The following is a 20,534-nucleotide window of genomic DNA, read 5'->3' as shown; positions in this document are numbered from 1 at the left end:
AAAGGGAAGCGGGGAGAGGGAAAGGCTGCTTTGCTGCTCTGGCTTATCTGGGAAGAAACACAAAATGGCGACCGAAAAAAGCAGGCTAGGGAAAATGAAGCAGACGACAGCCAGTTTCTGGAGAGCCTGACTGGAGTCCTCTGTGGGCCTAATCCCGCGGGCCGCATGTTTGACACCCCTATAGATTGCGTTTATTCATCTTCAGTCTTCTGTGCAGGTACACATTGGGACTATGCTTGCATGGGGCAGCCATGGGAGTTCTAGCAAATAGAACTTCAGGGGAAGCCCCTTCTCTTCAGAGTGCGCTAGCAACTGTTTTCCTGCTTAAACAGTCACACACTCCAACAGGAGAGGCCCCCTGCTCCTTCAGTTCATGTGAGGGCATATCCTTAGCTTCTCATCATTGTTTGAGGAAATCTTTCTCTCCAAGCTGTACTAGGTGCCTTAGTATGTCTCAGAAGACACTTATCAAAATGTGCCCTAATGTGGGACAATAAGGACTAGATCTGATGAGCATATGCTTTTGCACAGCACTTCAACCTGTAAGTTTTGCCTCCAACTCATGCCAGTCATGCAGCTTGGCTAAAAGGTGGCTTATGGGAGAAAGCCCTATCTTGTTCTGAAAGGCCAGCAATAAAGTCACCTGCTCAGGCCGAGTGATCTCAGCCCTTACTGGCAAAGTCTCCTTCCTGGTATGATCTTCATTCCAGACCACCACCCAGTACATCAGTTCCATTAGCCTCACACTCAGTTCCAACCCAACACTGGTCAAAGCTGCCTTCAAAGTCTCCTAAGGTATGTGCCTCTGAACCACCAGTGAAGAAGGCTAGAACAATTGGAACATCATGAGTGTAACTGGTCTGTTCCAAAGCCTTCCATTAGCAATCTGACCCACCATTTATTAAATTTCATTCAGAGAAAGTGGTTCTTAGACTTAGTGTTCAATTTTTACCTCAAGTGGTTACTCAGTATTATCCTACCAGGGTTTCCCACTTCAATTGCAGAATCCCACTGCAAATGCAGAAAAGACTCTTCAGTAGGGATGGGCACAAACAGGAAAACTTGTGGTTCAGTTGGTTCATGGTTCATTTGATTGCCCAAATTGATAGTTCATATTGGTTTGTGGTTCATTTGATTCCCCAAACTGTTTCATGGTCCAGGAGGTATAGAACAACCCCCTCACCAGGAGTCTTCGGCAGGCTGTCCACCACCCACCCTCCAAGTTTGGCAAAGATTGGATTTGAAATGTCCAAGTTATAGCCCCCCAAATCAGGTGACCCCATGAAAGTTCAGCTACAGCTCTCTCATAACAACTAACTCTTCTCTCTTTCTGCTGCAAGGTGAAATCAGGGTGTCTGCTACCATACAGCTGAATGGGAGTTCCATAGTTGGCTCCTAGAGCTACCTATCAAGCTATGGACAACTGCTATAGGTGTTTCTAGGGCTCCCACAAGTCCACCCTTAGCCTTACCTGGGAATTGATTGAATTGGTGCCAGGCAGTCTTGAAAGCAAACCATGAAAATGAAACAAATTATACATGGAGAAAAAGTGTTTCATTTTTGGATTGGGGATCTGATGCAATTCCATGAATCATTTTGAAATGAAACACAAATCAGCCGGATTTCTGTATGAACAGCAATTTGTTTATTGGTTTATGCCCATCCTTGCTTTCAGTCCCTAGATGTTAGAAGAGCTTTATTATTTAATTTGCATAAAACAAAACCTTTTCATAGGTCCATGAGACTTTTTCTCTGTCATGCTGGCCTGTCTAAAGGTAGGGCAGCCTCTTCACAGATGGTTTCAAGATGGGTAGTGTCCACTATCTAGTTATGCTGCCAACGAGCAAAACAACAGTGTCCATTTGGAATCAAATCCTGTTCCTTGAGAGCCCTGTCTTCATCTGCATTTTTTCATTTTGTCTCATTCACAGAGATATGTAAAGTTGTCACTTGGTCATTGTCTGATTCTTTAATCAAGCATTATGTAGTGGATGTGAGTGCTAGAAAGGAGACAGAGTAGTTGGAAAATTAATATTGCATTTTGTTTTCAGGAAGAGTATCACACCCACCTCCAAGGTAAGGAGCTTGCTTGTCGCCCAGTCTGGGACTGCACAGAAGACCAAAGATGAAGACAGTGCTGCACTTACCTGTAACTGTTTTCTGTGTAGGCATACACTCCCTCCCTCCTGCCCTGCTGGGAACTCTCTTAATGCCAGGAATATTATGTTTAGGGCTTGCGGTCGCTCAGGAGAACAGAAGGAGCTCATGACTGATTAAGTGGGAAAAATGGTTGCTAGTACACTTGAGAAGGGAGGGGCTCCCCCTGAAGTTCTATTTGGCTCAATAGTTTGCTAGAAAAGTCCTCTGGTGGCTGAGCAGAGCAAGTACAGTGCATACCTGCACAGAATACACTTGAACAACAATTTTAGGTAAGTGCTGCACTGGTTTTGGAAAGCTAATCATGTCTGCCCCCACCCACTTGGGAACCATGCTTTTAAAGCCAAAACAGCCTGTAGTTTCCAAAACTGACAAGATTGTTTCTGAGGTGCGGACAGAAAAAATGGGACAGTTTTGTTATTCTGAGCATAAGCGTCAAAAAAAATGAAATGTCAGGGTAAAAATGTTGATTACTCACAACAGTTGGAGCATGTGTTTTTTAAAATGAATGATTTACAGAGCAATAACCTCCAGGGCTTGGGTAGGGGGCAGCTATGAGGAAAATGGATTTTTTGGTAATACACAAAAGCATTCAGCATAAAATCATGTCATTGCTGCACTGGGGAGACCTGCTGAAAGGCTGGAGCTGCTTCCTATATTACCAAATCCCTATTTGGTAACCTCCTGACACATGTGAATCAAATGTACATTCAGCAGAAACCTTGTATACAGGGGTACAAAAAAGAGCCTTGTAAGCTCTTGGAGGATTAGCTACATCAGGGGGCATGGCCTAATATGCAAAGGGTCTCCTGTTAGAATTCCACCCCTGCTTGTATATAGCATCTGTGAACTGGATTCAAAGAACCATCCACTAAATCTTCATTCATTCCTTTGGCACAAGTAACATATGGTAGCAGAAAACAAGATCGATGTCCATTCATTCCACCATGGAATTGTAGCAGAGCTTTCACAGCTACTTTGCACATGCATGTATGCCTATTTTATTTTTTTGTTGATGAATTTGTGCACAGCATGAAACAGCATCACATTTGAAGAAACATGAACCGGTATATAAAAGTTCTAGCTCCAGATGAGATCCCTAAACTTTCTGTGCCTGTGGGTGCCTTTGAATTTCTGACACCGGGTATTGGGCGCAACCACAAAATGACTGCTGTGGAATCAGAGTCAACCACAATAGCCACCATAACAAGCAAAGCTAGCAAGCAAACCACAATAGCCACCACCACATACACACAGGGGAAGGCTGGAAGACAAGTGGAACAATGTTTTAAAAATACACTAGGTGGGAACGAAGAGTACAAGAGAGAATCAAAACAGTGTTGTGGTGGTAGCTTCCACTGAAACAACATAATGTTAATCAGATCTCCAGTGGCCAAATGTCACCAGCTGGGGCCAGGCCAGGCGAAGTCCAGGGGCAGTCCAAGGTCTGTAGCTGGTGAGCAAAGAGGGTTCAAAGCGCCAAAACCAAATCACAGTCCAGGTATCGCAGGTCAGAGGTTCAGAAGCCAAAGTCAGGGGATCCAGAAGTCAAAGCCAACATCAAGGGGTCCAGAAGCCAAAGTGGATGCTAGAACGTCAGGTACGTGACTAGTTACTTCCACAAAGCCTTCTCCCAAAGCCCACAGCTATATAGCCCTCTGCTGTCTGTTGCCCATTTGGACTAATTGCTGACTCAGAGGGTGGCCAGGATCCTGCTGAGACTCAAGCATCCTCACTCCTAGAGGGGCCAGGATCCTTTTAGAACTCAGGGCTCATGGAGAGTGTTGCTCGTGAGCGTGCCGCCCTCCTCCGATCCCTGAGGTCCTGACGAAGGCGGTCACGCACACCAGCCACCCGAGAGGGCGAGGCAGGGGGGCTTGGATCTTCTCCAGTAGGAGGCAGGGGCATTGGTGCAGGTGGTAGGGGCACAGTTTCTTCTGCAGGCTCAGCTTCTTCTTCAGGGTCCCCAGCACCCATGACACCAAACAGATGCTCTGCTGAAGTTCCGCTTTGCCTCACCTACATTCTAAAAATACTTGGTGGGTACCAGGAAAGGTGTTAGTAGGCACCGCAATGCCCAGGGGTGCCACTTTGAGGAGCCCCCATGGAATGAGGACCCCCATACGGATGCATTCTGATTCATACACACAAGCTTTTGGCTTGATACCATACTCAAGAAGCAATGAATATGACATACATGAACCAGACTGATTTATTTACCAAAATGTCACTATATAGCCATGCTTTATATCAGGGTTTCCCAAACTTTTATTTCCCATGGCCCGGTTATTTTTACACTTCTTCTTCATGGCCCACTAAAATTCAGGGGTGGAGGCAGGAGATTTTGGGGGTGGAGCTGTGAGACATGAATTATGTCATTTCCTGTGGTGTCACTTCCAGGTCAAGGGCCAAGTGATGTAATTTCCGGGGCACACTGAACCAAAACTCCACCTTTCCAGGGCACTCTCTCAAACCTGCCTCTTCTGACGTAACTTCATTTTCAGAAAAATCTCTCTGAAACTCATGGTGAGTGGGGGTGGAAAGTGGGCAGTCTGCAACTTTTTCATACATTCTCAGGGTCCTCTGTTTCTACCCCCACACCTGCATGCACCTATCTGTTTGTGTGTTCTTCTCCAGCTTGCAAGCACTCCTAATGCCCATGTTCAATTTCCTGCACCACCTACACACCCCTTCCTCAACAATACTGGCCAGTGTATGCAGTTGGGAGTGCTGTTGCCATTGCCATCAGGAATGCCAGCACTGTGTACCACCCACACTGGACCCTGGTAGCTGCTCTACCTCAAAATATGCTGACACATTTAGTAGGCCCTTCCTTCAGCTGCTACTACTGGAACCCTGCCTCAAGCTACAACCAAACTTGCTTGGTTTCAAGAAAATCTTTTGACAGCTATTTTTCATACGTTTCCTTGGCTGAAACACTGGGAAACTGTTGTGAAAGGTAGCAGAGAATTGTACTGCAATTAATGAATTAATTTCAAGTTATATGAAGTTCATACAAGCTTTTCTGCAGTTATCCCAAAAAGGATATTTATGAGGGGCTTGCAGGTTTTTACTGGCTGTGTTTCCCATGCCTTTAAAAGCAACCTGTTGTACAGATATTTAGCCAGTGAACTTCTTCCATCCTTTTTAATATCTACAGGAGGAGTTTAATTTTGGTGTCAGACAGCTGTTAAAAGCAGGACCAGTAAAATGGTGCCAGGTTCATAGTACCATCACTTCCAGTGCTGTTGAGATATACAGCAGTAATCACCAATAATCTCTTTCTGCCTCACACCTCTCTCTCACACTCACACAGAAATCTCATAGAAAGGCCAGCTGGCTACAACTGGGAGTGCCAACTTAATTGGCAGAGCTCCTATGTCTGCAACAACAGTATGATGAACAGAAAAGTTTCATCCAGTAAAAATGGAAGGAAGGAAAGAATTAAATGGAAGGAAAGAAAAGGAAAAAAAGCCATGGAAAGAAAGAATACAAGAACATAAGAGAAGTCATATTGGATCAGGCAAGTGGAGCATCCAGTCCAAAATTCTCTCACACAGTGCCCCAAAAGCACCAGAATGTCCACCAGTGGGGCCAAGGACTAGAAGCCCTCCCACTGTTGCTGCCCCCACCCCGCCGCCCCGGCACCAAGAATACAGACAGAGCATCACTTGCAGTGAAAGAAAGAAGGGGGGGCAAAGAAAGCCTTACCATCAGATGACCCCAGCCAACAACAATTCTGCCCAGGGGTCATTTGGTTAAAAAAAATAGCTACTGGAATGCCCACTCCCTGCCCCTCCTGGCTGAAAAACACCCCCCCTCCTTTTTTGCCACCCAGGCTTCCTGGGGAAATCTCCTCAAAAGAACATACTGCAAGGCACATTAAAGCTCATACCTTGAAGAACACTTCATGGGTCTAAAGTGCCAGTGGACTCTGGCTTTTCTCTCAAACACTGGGAGGGGCAGCCCAGCTCCTTTCTGCACAACACAAAGATGGGAGAAGGAAGGAAGCCAAACAGAGCTCAGGCTAGCTTTTCTCTGCACAACAGAGAGATGGGAGAAGGAAGAAACAGAGCCGAGGTCATGCTTTGCTGGGGGCAGGACTAGCTTTGGCTTTTCTTGTGACCCGGTAGTGAGGCTTCTGTGGCCCGGTATTGGGTCACGACCCTGCAAATGGGCAACACCGCTTACATCATTGGGTCTCGTCTCTTAAAGCAACAAAGCAACCACTTATATTTTGAATTGTTCATCGCAATATTTAAGTATTCATGTATAATAACAAGAAAGAAGGAAAATACTAGCTATCAGGTTATTCACAAAACAACATTAACAAAGGCTGCTGGATCAGACTGCCAGTGGTCCATTTAGTCTAGCATATTGTCTCCCACAGAAGCCATCTAGTTGCCCTGAAAGGTCAAACAAACGGCATAGAGGCCAAAGACTTCCTCTGATGATGCACTCAACACTAATATTCAGAGATTTGCTGCCTCTGTGTATGAAAGTTCCCCTTAGTCATCATGACTAGTAGCCATTGATGGACCTCTCCTCTATAGATTTGTCAAACCTACTTTTAAAGCCATCTATCCTTGTGACCCTCACTATGGCCACTGGCAATCAATTCCACAGTCAAATTACTAGTTCAGTAAAGGACTATTTCCTTTTCAGGAGAGCCAGTGCGGTGTAGTGGTTAGATTGTTGGACTAGGATCTCCCAGCTATCTGGGAGAACCAGGTTCAAATCCCCATGCTGCCATGGATGCTTGCAGGGTGAACGTGGGCCAGTCACACATTCTCTGCATAGCCTACCTCATAGGGTTGCTGTTGTGAGGATAAGATGAAGGAAGGAGAATTATGTAAGCAGCCTTGAGTTCCCATTGGGGAGAAAGGTGGGGTATAAATAAAATAAACATATCTGTCCTGAAGTGATTTCCCATCAACTTCATTGGGTGCTCACAAATTCTAGTATTTGGCATGGGTTCTAGTACTTGGTATTAGTGTCTTTGGTATGAGTTCCCTTTGATGGGTTGCTGTAATTGTAATTGGATGCACCTGACAGCTTGTATATCAATACTCACTTGAATAAGGAAGCTAAAGGTACCATTAATTGTTGGTGTGTGAGAGATAAAATTAATTTTTGAGTGTGAAGAGATGTGTAAGACATTGGTAAGTAGATATGCCTGTTGAGGTGCATTTGTTTTAGAGTGTATGAAAGTTATTTTGTACAAAATTGGTAATTATGTGATTGTTTTATAGGCAAAAAATAATAGCTTGGAAAGAGCTTCATTGTGAAACAGGAGAGTAGACTGGTTACACCTGTTGCTGGTGCTGGTACGTTTATTCATTGCTTGCATTGTGCAAACCCGGATACAGTTTTTTGCCATCAGTAAAGAGATTGGAAAGACTGAAATTATTTGTGAAATATTCTGGATTGAAAACTCAGAGAAATTGTTGTATATGTGATCTTAAATGTGTATAGTGAATGGTGTTCGTGCCTGGCTCATTGGAGCCTGCAGGACTGAGCTTGGGGACTTGGACAGTAGGATCCAAATCTCTGCTGTCCTGCTCCAATCATGGGCCCCCTGCTGGTTTGAATGGTCCAATAGCATGCTAGCACAGGAACCTTGAGTGTATATAAGTTGGCTCCGTTGGCCCAGTCTTCAGTCTTAGAGTGCAGCCCTATACTATGCTGTACTGAATAAAGAGAGCTATGATCACTACCACCTCACCTCTTTCTTGCATTGAACCCACTATATTATAGAAATATTTTACAAAGAGGCATATTGTACACAGAGCTATCTGCTTGTTCTCCAGGTATCCTGTTCTTGTGACTTTTTTCTGTTGCACAGCCTCCGGGTGGGGCCTGGAGATCTGCCTGTCTTTACAACTGATCTCCTGCTGTCAGAGATCATCTCCCCTGAAGAAAATTGCTGCTTTGAAGGGTAGACTCTATGGCATTATACCATGCTGGGTTCCCTCCCCAAACCCTACCCTCTCCCAGATCCACCCTCAAAGTATTTTCCAACACAGACCTGGTGACTCTAAAACATCGTGTCTCCTCATACCCCCTCATTTTTTTCTAGACTGAAAAGTGCCACAAGACCCTTTTAGGTTATAGCAGACAATATTTTTCAGTCACTGACACTTACTTTTTAAAGCCACGCCGCCATGGAATGACTTGGTCATATAACTGGCAACTATGTCTGAATTCAATCTGAACAGATGGGCCTTTCACTTCTCAGCAGCAAACTCCAACTTTTGGAGCAGTTGTGAGATCAGTCCCCAAACAGAATCTGTTTTCAGCTCAGTAATATTATTGGTTTTCACAGAGCAGTCATGTGCGCCACTGCATGGGCTAACAAGGCATAAGGAGTTGTGTGAATAGCACCTTTTGTGGGACTAATTGTATGAAGATCATGCAACACTGTTGTCTAACATCTTTAAAGTGCTTTGAAGAAATGCCAGATGAAAAATGAAGTCACCATTACCACCACCACCTATTCTTCCCTACATATTCTTCCATACCAAAGACCAGCGTTAACCCATCACAGTAAAAATAAAGGCATTGATTTCAAATAAGGCACAGCAGAGCCAAAGTTAAACATGTTTCAGCCTCACTAAGTACATGCTGACTTTCTCCCACTAGGGTTGCCAATCCCCAGGTGGGGGCAGGGGATTCCTCGGTTTGGAGGCTCTCCCCCTGCTTCAGGGTCAGGGTCATCAGAAAGTGGAGGGAGGGGAGGGAAATGTCTGCTGAGAACTCTATTATTCCCTATGGAGATGTATTCCCATAGGAAATAACGGAGAATTGATCTGTGGGTATTTGGGGTTCTTCTGAGGGGGCTGTTTTTTTGAGGTAAAGGCACAAAATTTTCAGTATAGCATCCAGTGCCTCTCCCCAAAATACCCCCAAGTTTAAAAAAGATTTGACCAGGGGGTCCAATGCTATGAGCCCCAAAAGAAGGTGCCCCTATCCTTCATTATTTTCTATGGAAGGAAGGCATTTAAAAAGGTGTTCAGTCCCTTTAAATGTGATGGCCAGAACTCCCTTGGAGTTCAATTATGCTTGTCACACCCTTGCTCCTGGCTCCACCCCCCAAATCCTCATATATTTCTTGAATTGGACTTGGCAACCCTATCTCCTACTGAAATAAATGAAACTTGATTCTGCCTTAGGAAGAATTGTGACAAGATGGCTGCCACCATGTAACATCCAGGCTGAGTGTTTGCCTTTCTTCTGTGCAGTGGCATGAGATAATAGGCAACAGTGAGAGGACACATGACCTCTGACAGTGTAAGGTTCATAGCCTAGAACTAGTAGGAAGATCCCCTTTCTCCTGGGTCTATTGGTTTTTGTATCTTTATTCTGGGAGCTGCTTTAGGTAGGGTTGTCAATACCTGGAGATTTGAGGGGTGGGGTTTGGGACATGGACAGAGCACAGCAGGGTATAATACCATAGAGTCCACTCTCCATATCAGCCACTTTCTCCTGGGGAACTCATCTCTGTAGTCTGGAGATTAATTGTAATAGCAGGAGATCTCCAAACCCTATCTATAGGCTGGAACCGTAGTTTTGGGTCTTTATTTGGGGAGCAACAGAGGAAATATGTGAATAAAATAAATGATTTGCTTCAAAGTAGGAAAGTCCAGTATTCCTGTTCTATACTAGCTGTATCTTTATGCATAGGTAATCCTGCAGAGTGACTAGTTCACAAACAAATGTGTCTGTGACTTTATTTTTTGAAGAGTAGGTAATATTTGGAATTTCATTGAAACGATGTATGTTATAGGTTGAAGGAATACTGAAGTTTTTAAAAATACAGATTATTCCTTTTACCTTTGTGTTTCATGATTGTGGTTGTTGAACTCTCTGTTTTCATAAGAGTTCTTCTTTTCTGATCATATAATAAAGGCCAGCCAGCCTGTGCCCTGCACCATCTCTTGCCCTCCTTCCTTTTCTTGCCGAAATGGGAAGCCAAACATTAAAGACCAACCACACAGTATAATCTTCTTTCAACTTCTGTTCACAGGGGTATTAAAAAGTCCCTCCCTAATATCAGCTGGAAAAGGCCAAGTCATAAAATCTGTACTTAAAAGGTGGGTAGGTGTAAATTCAGCACATGGGTCTCCCTTTTTTCATCTAGGAAGCCGGCTGATTAGAGGCCAGTTGTCTTAATGAATTAGGAAGTTGCTGTCATATCGCAGTCGGGATTGCCACTTTGCCACTTTAGGAAGGATCAAATGTTCACATTGAGGGGTTTAAAGAGAGCGTGTTGGCCCTGATCTTGCAAGTAAGTGACTGGAAAAGAGCTCAATGTGGGCAATAATGTCCACCTGTAGGGCATTTGTTATTAACTGAGGATCATAGCGAGAGATATGTTGCAATTTTATATTAGTTTATTCATTTTGCTTTGTATTCTTCTAGATATTTTTACACTGTTTTCTACCCCCAAGTGGAATCTGAAGTGGATTACAGCCTTCCTTCTCCATTCTTCCATTTTATCCTCATAACAACCCCATGAGGTAGGTGAGGCTGAGAGACAGATTGGCTGGTCCAAAGGCAGAGTGGGGATTTGAACCTGGGTCAGAGTCTAAAACTCTGAGCGGCTACATCCCACCAGATCTCTTTGTACAGAGAAAATTTCACCTATGGAACAGACTTAGGGTTGCCAGCTTTGGGTTGGGAAATTTCTGGAGATTTGTGGATGAAGCCTAGGGAGGACTGTGTTTGGGGAGGGGGGCGGGGGTCTAAGCAAGACATAATGCCATAAACTGTACCTTCTAAAGCAGCCATTTTCTCCAAGGGAAATGAACTTTAGACTCTGGAAATCAGTTGTCATTCTGGAAGATCACTAGGTCCCACCTGGAAGTTGGCAACTCTAATTACAGACTTTAATAAACCAAAGTTATTCTGTAGCAAATAATCCCCTTACCCTTTCTGTTTTTCTCACTGAAATCAAATGGCCCCTACATTGAGGTTGCCCAGGACATGAATTTAGACATGACCTATGAGATGCATCATATGGCCTCCTCTTGCCCCCCCCCCTTAAAAAGCCTAAAAACAGCTGTGGAATGATTGGAACTATGGAGTTGAGCTACTAGCCTTTTCTTGGGCTGTTTTTCCTTGGAGCTGCTGTTTCCCTATGCAGCAATTTGAATCAAGAAAATAATATGAGGGAAAGATTATCTCACATCCAGTTTTCAGATGCCATCGGTCATGGATTCTTTTAAACTTATGGTAAAAAAAAAACATGGAAGATCTTAAATCACTGATCTGCCAGGTCATGCCTAGCTTGACATGTTTAACTGAAGCAGCATAAATGAGTGTACTTGAAGAGGCATCCAAGGTGTCTGCTCTGGCTGACATTGAAAAGCCTTGTGCCTACAATAAGCAAATGTGAACCGAGGGCAGGACAGAGGGAAGAAATACATGCACAGACACACTTCACATTGATCTAGATTTTGGGGTAATTATTTTTTCAAGAGAAAGCTGTTTGGAGATGGCAGTAGCATCTCTCTCCTTGCAAACGGGGTAGGACATATTCTCCCCACCCTTCAAAGAGATGGGAGATATTAGTTCTCTAGCATTAATAAGGCAACATTTTGCCATATGTGGTAGTTGGTCATATGAGCTCAAAGTTTTGCAAGATGGTTTCAGATGCAATTTCTTCTGGGTCAGGCATACACCTTCCTTGTGGTCCAGAGAGGCAGTTTGGTGTAATGGTTAAGTGTGCAGACTCTTATCTGGGAGAACCGGGTTTGATTTCCTGCTCCTCCACTTACAGCTGCTGGAATGGCCTTGGGTTAGCCATAGCTATTGCAGGAGTTGTCCTGGAAAGTGCAGCTTCTGTGAGAGCCCTCTCAGCTCCACCCACCTCATAGGGTGTCTGTTGTGGAGGGAGAAGATATAGGAGATTGTAAGCCGCTCTGAGTCTCTGATTCAGTGAGAAGGGCAGGGTATAAATCTGCAGTCTTCTTCTTATCACTTAATCATGTGGTGACAGTTCTTAAAGGATTATAGGTATTTGACTTGATTAGGCCTCCACAAAGAGGCACCTCAGTTTTGGAATGGCTTCCCCCTGCAGGCTCACCTGATGCTACTTTATTTTTTTGGAGGTGCCAGGGTTAAAATGCATCTTCCTACCCAGGTTTTTAATTAGGGCTTTTCTCTTAACAGCTTTTTGATGGTCTGCTTCTGTTTTATGGGTAGTTTTTAATTCTGCTTATTTCTAATGGTGTGTTTTAATACTGTGGCTTTTAATCGTCAACAGCACTGAGCAGAACTCTGAAGAGGCACCCTAAAAGTATTCTAAGTAAAACAAATAAATATAGTTGCAGCAGCATAATTCAATTTTTAACAATGTTGGTACAACAAAAGGCACTTTCTCGAAAGAGATGAAATAAATTGAGAGCTGTTCAGATTACGGTAACTGAAGTATCAGAAGTTTAAGATTGCTGGAAAACTGGGTAGAATTTGTAAACTGATTCTAGGATGTGCTCCATATCGGTGTTATCCATTCTAGATAATGGTTTTGGATACTGAAATAGTAATTTAATATCTGGAGAATAATGATTTGTAAATGTAGCAGCTTTGTTATTTGTTTATTTTGTAGTCATCAGGGTTTGTTTTTTTTGTAGCAGGAACTCCTTTGCCATATTAGGCTACTCATCCCTGACGTAGCCAGTCCTCCAAGAGCTTACAGGGCTCTTAGTATAGGGCCTACTGTAAGATCCAGGACTGGCTACATCAGGGGTGTGGGGCCTAATATGCAAAGAAGTTCCTGCTACAAAAAAGCCCTGGTAGTTCTCACATATATCATTAGAAATAAATGCATGAACATAGGTTTGTGATATGGCTGAATATAGATGGTTTGGGTTGCCAGCTCCAGGTCAGGAAGTACTTATGAGAGGCAGCCAGGGGAGGATGGAGTCTGGAGAGGGAAGGAGTTCAGCGGAGATGTTATGCCAAAGAATCCACCCTCCAAAGCTGTCAGGTTTTCCAAGGGAACTGATCCCTACAGTCTGAAGCTATGTTGTAATTCCAGGAGAACTCCAGGCCCCACCAAGAGGTTGGCAAGCCTAGCTACTAAAGACACATCTAGAGTGTACAACGTTTTAAGCTAAGCTGAGAACCAAATGATATGGACAGAAGTAGCTCTGCTATCTTGAATGAAGTTTACCACTTTGTATCAGCTAAGATTTTTTTCTCTTGGGCTTTAACTCTTTCGCTAGAGGAATATGGAGAACGTTTGAGTCCAGTGGCACCTTTAAGACCAATGCAGTTTAATTCTGGGTATAAGCTTTCATGTGTGTGCACACTTCTTCAGAACATGAAGGTGATAAAACAAACCATTCTGTGACACTATCCACTTTATTTTGTTTTGCATAAGAAAATTGCCAGCAGTTGCTCATGGAGAAACCTATTTTAATAATATAATTTCACACACACACACAACCCTCTTTAGTCTCTGATTATATATTCAGAAATATGTCTAAGGAACTCTTCATTATACAAAGCAGATGAGGACTTTCAGACTTCTGAATAAATTACAGCAGAGAAAAACAAAACTATCATTCAAGCAGGAAATGCCTTCATCGTTTTTAAACTGTCACTGAGCATACCTATGATATTAGAGCTATAACTCAAAAAACTGTCAACATTATGAAAGAGCTGAATGACAAAAGGGACTTTCCCAACATTTTTATGAGATGGAGGAAATTGAGAGACTCAAAGAATGATTTTTATATCTTTAAAAATGCCTTAAAACACAGACCAGGGAAACTGAACTGTCTCTGGATTCCTCTCCTCCAATGGCGTGCAGTATTTTATTTATTTAAAACATTTTTTTATGCTGCCTTTCCATCCATTCAGGGTCTACAAGGAAACGAACATAAAAATGTTAAAGCATTTAAACATAATACAGTTAAAATATAAAATGCAATTAAAAAAACATAAACAAACAATAGGAGGAGGAGGGCCAAAATCTGTTCTTGGGAGTATGCCAGATGAAGCAAAATGGTCTTCACCTGCTGGCAAAAGATCCTGACAGGGAGGCAAACAAATCTCTCTCTCAAGGGAGTTCCAAAGATCTGAGGCCACAATGGAGAAGACCCTCGCTTGTAGGGCTGCCCATCCCTAGTCGGGGGCCTGGTTTGGAGGCCCTTTCTCTGCTTCAGGGTTATCAGAAAGGAGGGGAATCCACTTGGCACTCCATTATAACCTAGGGTATAATGTAGAATTTATCTGTGGATATCTGGGGCTCAGGGGGCTGTTTGTTTAACTAGAGGCACCAAATTTTCAGCATAGCATCTTGTGCCTCTTCTCACCCCCCCCCCCAAGTTTCAAAAGGGGTTCCAATTCTATGAGCTCCAAAAGAAGGTGCCCCCATTCTCAATTATTTCCAGTGAAGGGAAGACATTTAAAAGGAGCATGGTCCCTTTAAATGTGATGGCCAGAACTTCCTTTGGAGTTCAGTTGTGCTTGTCACACCCTTGTTCCTGGCTCTATCCCCAAAGTCCCCAGATATTTCCTGAGTCAGACCTGACAGCCCTACTTCTTGGGTCTCCACCTGTCTAACCTCAGATGATGAGGGAAACCAAAAGAGGGTCTCCAAGATGACCAGAATGAGGGGGTATGTTTGTACAAGAGAAGGTAGTCCTTAAGGTTGAAAAAATATTTAATATTTTAATTGTGCAGTAAAATTGATCCAATACTAAACTGATTCATATGCCTCCCGAGTCCCATTATGTATGTATTCATTTACAGAAGATGCTTAATTTGCATAAGTCCATGATTTGCCTTCTGTTTTCCTGTTGCCCATATGAGTCAGTTGTGCTGCTATTAAAAGGGCCTGTGAGACAGAGATGTTCTACCAGGCCTATGGCTCAGGACAGCAATGGTCCATCTAGGCTGGCATCCCTCCCTCCCTCCCCCCGCCACCCCATTGTCTCTTTCCCCTTTTTCCTGTTTGGTCATTCTCTGTTTACTAATCTGTAAGACATCTATTCTTCCCCTAGATAAGAGGCACTGTGTTGTGCTTCCCTTTTATGTATTAATTTATTGGCTGCCAGTAGTATTGTAAAAACTGTTTTAATAGTTTTAAAGTTGTTAACACTGCCTAAGGTTTCCAGGCAGGACCATTTGGGGGTGGGGCAGGGGAAGGGAAGCAACGCTTGATACAGCATCATCACTTGTGGGTGAAGACCCAGAAGTGATGTCAACTTGACAATCTAGGAATCCTCCCCCAGTCTCTATGGTAAATACCATAGTAATTGGGGAAATTACTAGAGCCATCACCCAACAAAGTGATGCCATATCCAGGTCTCCACCTCGAAGTGACATTGCCACATTGTGCCCCATTTCTCCCCGCCTTTGCTCCCACTGCTGCATCAAGCTGCAGTGGGCTTCAGGAGGTCAGGAAAGGTTGCCTGCCTGCTTCCCTATACCTCCCTGACATCACCTTGCCCCCAAAGCACAGCAAGTTAAGAACCTCTAATGCAGAGGTGAATAGGTGGGTCTAGGTGGACTCACAGAGTACACAGATCATTGATTTATGGCAATATTGGATGGTGTCTGACCTACCTACTCACTCATGTTAAATCTAAAAGTCCTTTCACTTGTTATAATGCATGTGAGCTTCCTGGAATACAAAACTCCATCAATCTTGCATTGGTTACCTATTTGTTTCCAGGGCCTTTTCAAAATGCTGGTTATTGCCTTTAAATCTCATCACACCCTGGGACTCTCCTGCAATTCAAACCACATCTCCTAGTATACTTTTGATATTAGATACATTAGGGCTGCCAATTTCCCGCTAAGAATGGGGATCTGCTGTCTCCACATCCTGTTGGCAGCTGCTGCTCAGCAATGTGGTGAGAGGAAGTGCCTAGATGAAACGTGAGGATGTGACTGGTATCCCTAGCACAATGGCATTGCTTCTGATACAACTCAAAAGTGTCAGTGTCATCTGGGGTAATGCTCTAGCAAATGACAGAGCACAACCTCCATGTGCTTTGTAAGGCTGCCAATCTGATTTGTAACATTCCTGGAGACTTGGGGGTGGTGTCAGGAGATGGCAGAATATGGGAGGAGATAACTCAGTGGGGGTGTGATGCCATGGAGTCCACCCTCCAAAGGTGCCATTTCCTTCAGGAGCATTGATCTTTGTAGTCTTGACATTAGTTGCAATTCTGGGAGAACTCTAGTCCCCACCTGGAGGTTGGCAACTCTAGTGCAGAGTCTCCTTAGCAAAAACAATTGTGTCTGCAGTTAATATCATTTCTGAAAACACCCTTAGGGAATATACGTACATCCTAACTTAAACCAGTTTAGCTATCACTGTTGCTTTCAGAAGTCCACAAGATTTCCTTTCTAAGGATATTCATGGATTTGTTCTTAATGCGGTAGCATCTGCAAGATTAACATTTACTCAAAATTGGGAGAATATAATTCTGACAATGGAGGATTGGTTAGAAAAATTAATGGAGTGTGTTTATGTAAACTAATCTGTTTATTATGTGGCCATGTGTCTGATAAATTTGGAAAATAAAATGTTTCTCATCTTGTATGAGAAGATCATTTTGTGTCTGTATAATTGATGTTTATAATAGCTCCGTAATATGTATCCTTTATTTTAGTTCTTCATTTGTATTGGATTTATTCTTTTTCCCTCTTTATAGTGAATACAACTGTATTTTTAAAAGAGAAGCCCACGTATTTGCATTATGTACTATTTTATTTAAAATTCTGTGTTACATAAAACTAGGGGTATTATAAAATCAGAAGCCTTTTAAACATGTGTTTCTTAACCTTAAAAATTAACATAATGGGATATTTAAATATTTTGAGAATGCATTTTGGGAAACAATGTTCTCAGACATGTTCTAAGTTTATAGTCTGAATTAATGCCAAATAACATAAAACTGAGATGCAAACCCTGAAATATTATATATTTCTCTGCTGTATTTGGTAAACGGAGCATGTGGAATTATCATGGGAGATGAATGGCTATAGTGGACTGTATTTTACTTAAAACAATTTTACATGATAAGGGTCTTCTTTTTCCTTTTTAGTCTATGACTATTTCAACTCTAATTTTGCCAAGTAAAATTCAGACCTAGGTGCTGAACCTGTGGCCTTTTTTTCTGTTTCCCTTCCTGGTGTTAGTTATTCCACAGGGCACTGTTAAATGTAGATAAGAAGGCTCAATCGGGTTTTCGTTACAAGATGATAATCCTCCTCCTCCCTTTCTCACTGTTGCCTTTTAGATTAAATGAATTTTAGCTGAAGGTTGATAATTATCATAGAGAAGAAGATAACACATCGAGAGTTCATTTTCCATCCAAGCACTTGCATTCTTTTGAATTCTCCACACCCTGACACCGTTTCCCATTCTGTCACTTCTTCTTACACCACCCCTCCCTCCTCATAAAAGGGTCTCTTTAGATTGAGACCACAGACTTTTTTTTGCTGGCAGCTGACAGGAATTGCTTCTTTCTTCACCAAATCCTTGCTCCAGACAGGACAAATTACAAGAGACTTTGGTGAGCAGCATGGAAGAAAATGTGAGCTCTGAGAATTCCCCCTTCCTTTCTTCATGGGACTGGAAGAACAATGCAAGAACTATGGTGCTAAGGCAGTGTCCATCCCCTCAGAGCCTGTCTCCGTCTCCTTCCTTTGAATCTTACTCATCCTCTCCTTGTCCGGTTGTTGTGGAGGTGCCCTGTGCCAACAGCAGCAGCAGCAGGAGTGACAGCAGCAATAGCTTGATGGGGTATACCTTGGTGGAGTTTCCTGCTATCTATCTTCCAAACCCTGGACAGGGCAAGGGCCAGAAGGGTCCCAAAATCAGGATGTCAGCCCAGCGCAGGAGAAAAGCCAGTGAAAGAGAAAAGCTGCGGATGAGGACCCTGGCCGAAGCACTGCACACTCTGCGCAACTATCTGCCTCCTATCTACAGCCAAAGAGGACAGCCTCTCACCAAGATACAGACACTGAAATACACAATCAAGTACATCGGTGAGCTCACAGACCTGCTGAACAGTGTCAAACAGGCGCAGATGCCCTGAGGAGACTTGGAAGTTTAAGATCCTTCTTTTCAGACAGACAAGCATCACACTCTCTTACCATCCCTCATCCACACCCACAGGAAAAGGACAAAAAATCATTTTGGATAATGGTGAACTTATTCCACGGAAGATTTTTTTTCTGCTATGAGGAGATGTATGGCAACAGAATTAAAGAGGACATTGGTTTTTTTTTGGGGGGGGGGGAATACAGCAAAGAAGGAATATAATACCTCAGATGATTAAGAATCCATCCAGCTGGTTGGCCACTGTTTGAACAGAATGCTGGACTTGATGGGTTTTGGTCTGATCCAGCTTGGCTCTTATTTTGTTGCTGGAATCAGAAACGATTTCTACAACATTTATTCTGACAGGATTTATAGCACACAGTTCTGCTTGATAATCTTTTTTACTATTAAACATTTTCAGTTATTGGGATGTGTTTTTAGAAGGTGATCCATGGTTGCTAAATAAAATGTACTTTTTAAAATCATGTGTATTGGTTAGTAGGCACTTTATGTTAGCAGCAAGAAGGAAGTATAGTATGTATACGTAGTTGAAGAATAGTCTTTCGTGAATCCATATGCTATAGTACAATAAAAAAATGTCTTTAATAGTAATTTTTTTTAAAAGGAAATATCCAGTTCTTTGTACTGGTTCTTAATACTGAGTAGTTATTTTCCTATTGTTATTTTTATTATTATTGTTACTATTATTTAGAATATGTTTTTCTTTTGTCTAATGTCAGTAATTAGCTCCAAAAATGTTATTCTTCTAATAAACAGTACAATGTTTTAGGTCTATTTCAGCCAGAAATAATTTACTTCTTTATAAACATGGAACAGCTTTGTAATTGGCTATTGACAATGCAATATTATGCAAGTTACTTCAGTCTGAACTCATAGATGCCAGTGGGCTTTTAAAAATAATTAATCCCCCCCCAAAAAAAATAGAAATAAAAATAATAAAATATAACAACATTGGTAGCAGGTCTAAGCATCTGTAAAAGGTTCTCATTTAAAAATATGTCCATGTGCAACTGTTGTCTATATGTCATATGTTCACATTTTAATAAGATTGTAAATCCCTCAATCCATTGGATTATGGCAGGTGGGCATTCATCTCTCCAGTGTTGTAATATAAATCTTTTTATCAACAGTAAGGACATGAAGGGTCCATTTTCATTGTCCATCACTTAGTCTCCAAGGCAGATAATTTAAAAGTATATAAGCATTCTCAAAGATCAATGAATATTCTAATGCAAAATTGATATGAGTAATTACTTCTTCCTAAAAGACCAAATTATTGGACAGGTTTCTAAAGCATATGAGATATAGCATGTAAATTAGACCACCAGCAACTAGACGCTTTACTAAAAAGGTCCTTTGGTGTCCATTATATTTTAAACATATATATCAGGGGTGGGGAACCTCTGTCCCAAGGGCCATATACGGCCCTCGAGGTCACTTGGTGTGGCCCTCAGGGATTGCTGGACCGAACCAAGCCATGTGGCAGCCTCCCTGGGGCCTGGCTGGCCAGTGAGGATCGTGAGGCCCAGCTGCGCTGTGCAGCAACCTCCCCAGGGCCAGGCACAGATCACAGGGCCCAGATGTACTGTGCGGCAGCCTCCCTGGGGCCAGCCAGAATTGCTGCAGGGCCTGGGAAATGTTACTATAACAGTTCAGTTTGCACTTGATTATTCCAGATGGTGTGACCTAATATGCTAATATTAGGGGATGTGGTCTAATATGCTACTGAATTCCTGCTGGGCTTTTTCTACAAAAAAGCCCTGGTCCTATGCATTTGCCTAGGGCAGTGGGCCGGGTGTGTGTGTGTCTGTGTGCCAGATTAGGCTCTCGTCATGTGGCTTCAAATAGAAAAACAATTGTTTGCATTAATTTTGCTGGCCTGAATCGTTCTTCCTCAGCGGAGCATTTTTTTTCCAAGTTGATAATTTTTTATGGCCCATGAATGATGTTATAAATATCCATATGGCCCTTGGCAGAAAAAAGGTTCCCCACCCCCGATATATATGAATAAGTTATAGCCTGAGGACCATAGAAACAGCAGGTATAAAGTTTATACTTTAAGCTAGAGTAACTCTGCATTGGATTGTGCCATAAATGCAGTTTGAACACAAATGCATAGCAACCAAAGAGCAAGTGGAGAAACTGATCTGGACATTGATTTCTAAGCATTCTTAGCAGATGTGAGAAATTCAGCTGTCAACAGCACTAATAGATCCAAGCGGGCAGCCGTGTTGGTCTGAAGCAGTTGAACAAAGCAGAAGTCAAGTCGCACATTTAAGAGCAACCA

General features: G+C 42.7%; 1 protein-coding gene across 3 annotated transcripts; it reads left to right on the top strand.

The window, feature by feature from the left end:
* The first annotated feature begins 7,246 nt into the window (after window positions 1-7,246).
* On the top strand, window positions 7,247-19,021 carry MSGN1 (mesogenin 1). 3 transcript variants are annotated; one of them, XM_060233605.1, is made up of 4 exons: window positions 7,247-7,319; window positions 7,410-7,484; window positions 10,579-10,676; window positions 17,672-19,021. In XM_060233605.1, the coding sequence occupies exons 3-4, from the start codon at window positions 10,672-10,674 to the stop codon at window positions 18,219-18,221; spliced, it is 555 nt and encodes a 184-aa protein (XP_060089588.1). In that variant the 5' UTR covers window positions 7,247-7,319; window positions 7,410-7,484; window positions 10,579-10,671; the 3' UTR covers window positions 18,222-19,021. The 3 variants fall into 3 exon arrangements, 2 of the variants coding, with proteins under 2 accessions (XP_060089588.1, XP_060089578.1); XM_060233595.1 differs by lacking the exons at window positions 7,247-7,319; window positions 7,410-7,484 and adding an exon at window positions 9,291-9,447; XR_009555170.1 differs by lacking the exons at window positions 7,247-7,319; window positions 7,410-7,484; window positions 10,579-10,676 and adding an exon at window positions 9,282-9,447 and having other exon boundaries at window positions 17,421-19,021.
* The last annotated feature ends 1,513 nt before the right edge of the window (window positions 19,022-20,534 follow it).

The sequence above is a fragment of the Heteronotia binoei genome, chromosome 1, assembly GCF_032191835.1.
Source record: "Heteronotia binoei isolate CCM8104 ecotype False Entrance Well chromosome 1, APGP_CSIRO_Hbin_v1, whole genome shotgun sequence".
NCBI lineage: Eukaryota > Metazoa > Chordata > Lepidosauria > Squamata > Gekkonidae > Heteronotia > Heteronotia binoei.
The sequence above is the reverse complement of the archived record's forward strand: the minus strand, read 5'-3'. Positions and strand labels throughout refer to the sequence as shown.